The sequence below is a fragment of the Melospiza georgiana genome, chromosome 25 (genome assembly GCF_028018845.1).
Source record: "Melospiza georgiana isolate bMelGeo1 chromosome 25, bMelGeo1.pri, whole genome shotgun sequence".
In the NCBI taxonomy this organism is placed as follows: domain Eukaryota; kingdom Metazoa; phylum Chordata; class Aves; order Passeriformes; family Passerellidae; genus Melospiza; species Melospiza georgiana.
In genome coordinates this window covers 3,359,779-3,366,330 of record NC_080454.1, presented here as the reverse complement: position 1 = coordinate 3,366,330, position 6,552 = coordinate 3,359,779, and the positions used below count along the sequence as shown (strand labels likewise).

The 6,552-nt window shown below is 53.3% G+C and overlaps 1 protein-coding gene across 1 annotated transcript; it reads right to left on the bottom strand.

The window, feature by feature from the left end:
- Positions 1 to 4,214: 4,214 nt before the first annotated feature.
- On the bottom strand, positions 4,215 to 5,981 carry LOC131093341 (gastrula zinc finger protein XlCGF49.1-like). The gene is made up of 3 exons (XM_058040498.1): positions 5,668 to 5,981; positions 5,270 to 5,484; positions 4,215 to 4,240 (listed from the first exon to the last, which is right to left on the bottom strand). Exons 1-3 carry the CDS (start codon positions 5,979 to 5,981, stop codon positions 4,215 to 4,217), a joined length of 555 nt encoding a protein of 184 aa, XP_057896481.1.
- Positions 5,982 to 6,552: the final 571 nt, after the last annotated feature.

The window sequence follows — 6,552 nt, the reverse complement described above, 5'->3', positions numbered from 1 at the left end:
CTGGATCTGCTACAATGTTGAACAGAAAAAGATTCCTGTGTCTTTTTAGATGTACTCATAACCGGCAGTTCATCGTCAGAGCTGTAACTAGACAGGGCAGGACGCAATGTTAAAGATTGCATTTGTTCGATTAGTTTGGGAAGGAGGGGGGCAGACAGCTCAATGCGGGTTGGAGCAGAGCCAGACTGCTCGAAGGAGGGCAGAGAGGGTGTGGCTGGCTCAAGGGAACATGAGGAGGAGGCAGACGACTCGAAGGAGGGCAGAGGCGGGGCGGACAACTCAAGGGAAAGCGGCGGGGGGGAGGCCGCCGAACCACGGGAGTGCGGGGGAGGAGCATCCGACCAAGGGATGGGTACAGGAGGGGCAGCTGAGCCGTGGGAAGGTGCGGGGGGAGCAGCTGACCGAGGGGATGGGGAGGGGGGAGCAGCCAACCCAGCCCGTTTTTCACTTCGCTTCTTCTGTAACTTCATTTTTGCTAGTTGCTGTGCAGGCGTGAGATATTTTGGTCTAGCACTAAGATCAGCTAACTGTTTAGCAGGTGAAGTATACACAGGTTTAACATAGTCTTTAGGAGATAAATACCGAGGAACAGTCCCAGCCTGCCGTTTAATTATCACGATAGCAAACCCTGGGGGAAGCTCCACAGCACCAGCAGCTGCAGCAGCCCCCTCAGGGGAAGATACATTGACAGGCTCAAGCTCACCTTCCTCCTGTTCCTCTACTCCAGTTTCTTGCTCCAATTCCTGCTCCTCCAATTCCTCCTCTCTCTCTTATTCTACTTTCCATTCCTTCAATGCCTCATACAACAGCCTCCAAGTAGCAGCCAAATCAACAACAGTCTTATCCCCCTTAGATATCACTTCCCATAGTCTCTTCCCAACTTTTTTCCATGCCCGGACACTGAAGGCAGTGTCGGCATCAGCCTCAAAGTCCTGTGATTTGCAGCATATCAGTAAACTGTGAAGCGCATAAAGAGAAGTTTCAACACTTTGTCTTTTCAATAAAGATTTCCAGGGGGATAAAACAGTAATTTCCTCCTTTGATAAATTATTTCCCATTATTTTTCCCAATCGCTCACCTTGAATCAGAGGTCTGAATTAAGTCCAGACCTTTGCAGCGTCCCTGCTGCCTTCACTCATATTTTTTAGGGTACCCTTCAACTTTTTTTTTTCTCTTTACAGTCCATTGTAATCATGGAGGACAGCCCCCAGATGTCGCTGTAGAGCACGACATAGTACAGTAATACGGAACTCCATCAGAAGGGCGAAAGAGAGATTTTATTAAATCAACATAACTTTTATAGTTCCTCCAGATATTGACACCCTTTTAACACATATACAGTGCCTATTGGTCATAAAAGAGAAACAAAGTTTTCAGTAGACACCCAGAGAGCCACATCACTGTTGAGCCAGCAAGAGTTCATTTCTCCCAACTTTCTCTCCTTCTCTGGTCTCTTTGGTAACGACCTTGGTGTTCCTTCAGGAGAGATATAGGGCTTCTCCTTATCTTCAGGAAGCCCTGCTAGCTCACAAGGACAGCACAGAATGTCTTTCCCACATATCTGTAATGTCACAACCCCCTCAGTGATGTCACAGTACCCTCAAGAACTCAGTTACACTGAAACACTGAAGTTTCTTGGACTTTGAAGAGATCCCTGTCAGGGACACAATTGAGAAAGGGTCCCCAATTTCCAGTCAGAGCAGAATACTGGAGGCAGTGATGACAGGTGGGGACAGGCAAGGCAAAGGTGTCTCTGGTGCTGAGCACACCTGGATGTGTGTCAGGAATGCAAAGGGCCAAGGCCTGAACCGCAGCCCCGGGCCAGGCAGATCCTGTCCCTCCCTCCTTGCTCAGGGCTCTTCCCGGGATGGGCACTGGCATGTGGGGATGTGCAATGCCAAGGGCAGGAGCATGGGGCGGCCCCTGCCAGGCTGCTGAGCAGGGACAAGGAGGCAATGAGGCCCCAGCCCTGCAAGGGTCACTTGTCTTCTGCTCCTGCCTCAGGCCCAGGCCCAGCAGCCATGGCCAAAGTGCTGCCCAAGTTGGCTCTGGCAGAGCTGTCTCTCAGCTGCTGCCCATCCCTGTGCCCTGTGCAGCCCAGGCTGTCCCACCGTGTCCCTGCCCTGCGCCTCTGTCCCTGCAGGCTGTCGGCATCCCCCGGCTGCCCCACCCGGCTGGGCCCTTCCTTTGCTGACAGCTCTGCCTCTTGCCTGCTTCTGCCTGCCCACACAGAGCCTGGGGCTGCTCCAGACTCCTGTGCTGCACCACAGCCCTGCCCTAGGAGAGAAATTTTGTTCTCCTCATGTTGCATCTGGGCCTCTCCAGTTGCCCTTTCTCTGGCTGTTTTACACAATGCAGAAAAGCTCCAGCCTCTCTGAAACCACCCTTCCATCCCTCCCAGGCTACTCCTGTTGTGTCCTCAGTCTCCACACCACTGACTCCAGAGCCATCAGCCTCTACCTTCTGCTTATGTGATGCGGCCTCCAAACCCCATCTTGGGAGATTTTCGGGTCCTTTCCAAGATCTGTGAAAATGGAAAAATAGTGGTCACAGGTATTTTCTCCCAAATCTTGCAGTGACAGAACAAGGGTCCAATATCTCTAAACTGAATGAGGGTGGATTTAAATTTGTTAGAAGGAGGAAATATTTTACAGTTATGAGAAAGGCACAAAAGTGCAAGTGTATTTCCAGAGAAGTGGATGACCAATCCCAGGAATACTCCAAGATCAGGACTTTTGTGCAACCTGACCCAGTCCAAGGATGGAATTCCCATTCTCTGTGTTCTCTGATGTGCTGGCTGCCCTCACAACGCTTCTGCCCAGAAAGTCTTCTGAGGGCAGCCAGGCTGCTGCAGGGGCAGTGACCTCACAGCCATCACCATGGCAGCCCTGTCCGCTGGGCCTGACTCTGCCCTTTCCTCTGCCCCTGCCTTGGCTCTGCTGCCATGAAGAATTTTGTCATTAATATCTTGTCCCCTAGGTGCTGGGGCCAATGGCTTCCCAGTCAGGCTCCTGGAGCAGAAGTGGCTTTTCAGAGCCCAGCCAGGAATGAGCCCTGAGGCAGCAGCTCTGCAGTGGTGGCCACCAGGCCGGGCTGCCAAGGGAGGCTTCTGGCCATGGCCTGCAAGCAGCTGCTGCTGCCAAGGTGCCTTTGGTGCCTCAGGCTCTCCCTGGCACAGCTCCCAGCACGGCACTCTGCCCTTGTGCCCGAGCCCTTCCCTGTGCTGAGGCTGGCCTGGGGCTTTTCCTGCAGCAGGACCTGCCCTGCTCATGGCACAGGAAAGGCAGTTCCTGCTGGAGCAGGAGGGTCTGCCTGCAGTGGGCTGCGGCAACTCCAGCAAGGCCCTGCTGACTTCAAAACTGCTTCCTAGAACACTATATTCTAATAATTGTTATAGCTCCTGAAGTGTGGAGTAAATAACTGTGCTAGCGATCTTTCCATGTGATCATGATCAGAATAAGCCAGAGTCATATTTATATAAAGTAATCTGGTATTCTATCATTAACCCTGTGGGACAAATTCTGTTAAAGTTGAATTCCAACTCTTCAGTAATTTACAACTTTGATAATTTTTCTGGGGCTGGGATTGGATCCAGCCTCTCCCAGTCTCCTCTCTTAGAAGGAATTTTAGAAGTCTAGGGGCCCTGCAGGGGTTTGAGGTGGCTGTTGAGTGTCATTCATCCACCTCATGTCTCAGCAGGAGTTACTCCAGTAAAGAAAAAAGTTTTTGCCTGAAGCTCCCACTGTGCCCATGACAGGAACCCCTGTGGGTGTCGGGCACATCCCAGCTCATTGGCAGCCTGGGGACTCCTGGGATGCCACCGTGGAGCCCCCGTGAGTGCCTGTGACAGATCAGTGCCTTTGCAGCCCAAGGTGCCCTGGGATGTTACCATGGAATGGCTGTGACTGCCTCTGACCACAGGCATCTTTACCATCCTCAGAAAGCCCTGGGAGGTCTCCATGGAGCCTCTGTCTCTGCCTGTGACATTCCAGCTCTGGAACAGCCTCGAGACTCCTGGAAAGTCCCTATGGAACCTCTCTGAGGGCCTGTGACAAATCTGATCCTTAGCAGGCAATCACCACCAGGACCCTGTTGCTATGGTCAGTTTCCATGGCAACCATCACCAGACCCCCGTTGCTATGGTCAGTTTCCATGGCAGCTCCATGGAGACCCCATGCCAGGAGTGGGGCTGCCATTACTGCCATTACACTCCATTACTGCCATGGAGACCAGCTCAGGCCTGCAGGCAGAGCCCGATGTTACGGCAACCATTTGCAGCCCCATCCCCAGGCTCATGGGATCCCAGAACCACAGAATTGGCTGAGCTGGGAGGGACCCATCAGGATCCTCAAGTCCAACTGCTGGCCCTGCACAGGACACCCCAACAATGCCAGCCTGGGCCTGGCAGCGCTGTCCAAACGCTGCTGGAGCTCAGAGAGCCCTGGAGCTGGGACCCTTCCCTGGGGAGCCTGGGCAGGGCCCCAGCAGCCTCTGGCCAAAACCTTTTCCTGACATCCAACCTGAGCCTGCCCCGACTCAGCTGCAGCCGTTCCCTCCTCTGCTGTCCCTGGGCACCAGAGGGAAGAGGTTCCCACAGCCCCAGCCAGGGACCCGCTCCCAAGGCTGTTGCCATGGCCACCAGGGCTGGGACCAGCTGGGATGCTCGGTTTCCACGGGCTGGGCTTCAGGAATGGGATTCCCCAATTTCCTGCTCCCGCTAAAACCATGCTGCCCTTGCTGCCCTCCTGCCTCCCATGGAAAGAACAGAAGGCAAAGATTCTGGGCTGGGATAAGAACAATTTATTGGGAACAGCAATGAGATAAGGAACAAACAAAAACAGAAACAATATTGATAACAGAAGGGACTGTTTACTGGGAAAACTCAACAAAACTCACTGAGTCTTCCTGGCCACAATTTCCCCTGCCTGGAAATTTCACCCTTCTCCTCAGGGAGAGAGAGAGTCCATTTCCTGCCCCTGGCAATGACCTGAGGTGGGAGTGAATGTAATGACAGGGCCATGGCCAGACCTTCATGTTTTTCCATCCCACATCATGTCATTGGCAGGGACAGGAAAAGGTACAGGTGTCTTCCCGGCATGGATCATGGGGAACATGGATCATCAGGGCTCTTCCCAACGTGGATATTCCAATGACTGGAGTTGGAGCAGTGCACAAATTCCTCCTGCACTTGGGGCATTGGAGGCCTTCCCTTGCCAGTGCCTCCGTTGGTGTCTGGTCAAGCCAGAGCTCTGGGTGAAGCTCTTCCCACACTGGGGACACTCGTAGGACCTCTCCCTGGTGTGGATGCGCCAGTGGGTGATGAGGGTGGAGTTGCGGTTGAATCCCTTCCCGCACTCAGGGCAGTGAAAGGGCCTCTCATCCGTGTGAATCTGCTCTTGCAGGAGGAGATTGGAGCTTCTCTGAAACCTCTTCCCACAGGTGGGGCACTCATAGGGCCTCTCCCCAGTGTGGATGTGCCGGTGCCTGATGAGGTTCGAATTGTGCTTGAAGCCCTTCGCAAACACAAGGCAGCGGAAGGGCCTCTCCTCTGTGTGAATCTGCTGGTGCTGGAGGAGACTGGAGCTGGTCTGAAACCGCTTCTGACACTGGGCACACTCTTAGGGCCTTTCCCCAGTGTGGATGTGTTGGTGCCTGATGAGTTCTGACCTGTAGCTGAAGCCCTTCCCACATTCCCCACACTCGTAGGCCCATTCCCCGGTGTGGATCATGTGGTGGCTGATCAGGGTGCTTCTCTGCCTGAAGCTCTTCCCACACTGCAAGCATTTGTGGGGCTTCTCTCCATCATTAAGCTGCTCATGGACCACCAGCTCTGAGCTCTGGCTGAAGCTCTGTCCACCTTCTTGGCTAAGAGAGGGTCTTTCCTCCTCAGAGCACCCTGGGCTGGGTTTGGAGCCCCTCTTCCTGTGGAATCTCTGGGGATTTTCCTCCCCGTTGGATTCCTGTGCCCTGGAGTCACTCATAATGGCCTCTTCCACGAGGTTGTGCTGTGGGGATTTGTCCTCCTGGTGCCAATCATCAGCTTCTTGTCTGGGGGAGGAAAGACAAGGAGAGGATGGGATTTGGCTCCGTGCCACAGGGATGGGGAAGGAGATACTTCCAGTGCATCCCTGGTAGGACGGGGTTGGCAGCAGGGTTGTCCTGCAGCTGGGGGCCATGCTGGGGTGGGAGATGGAGCAGGAGAGAGGGAAAAGGGGCACTGACTTCCTTCTCACCTGCTGGGTGTCCCAGGGATCCTTCTTGTTCCTCACAGCCTCCTTTTCCATCTGGCTAAGTTTTAGGAATGGGAAATCCTGTTTTGGGAGGAAAACAAGGAATGAGTACATTGAGTTTTGCACTGGTTTGAAGGCAAACATGTGGATGGTCTAAATCAGAATTACAATTTAAAAGAAAATGAAGATCAAGGCAACGATATAGAAACACTGCCTTAAACTGACAGAGTCAGGATATAACCTGACACCCTGTTGGTCAGGGTGCTGGCTGCAGTCCCATTAAATGGTGACTGCAATCCTGTTGGAGTGATGAACGTGATTC

Bases quoted from the DNA above. Each gene is read 5' to 3' on its own strand.
- LOC131093341 (XM_058040498.1), bottom strand. From the start codon at position 5,981: ATGAGTGACTCCAGGGCACAGGAATCCAACGGGGAGGAAAATCCCCAG. The intron at 5,485-5,667 runs GTCAGAACTCAT...GAACCTCATCAG, and splicing joins GGGAAGGGCTTCAGCTACAG to GCACCGGCACATCCACACTG. The intron at 4,241-5,269 runs GTGGGAAGAGCT...CTCTGCCTGCAG, and splicing joins GTCCTACGAGTGTCCCCAGT to GCCTGAGCTGGTCTCCATGG.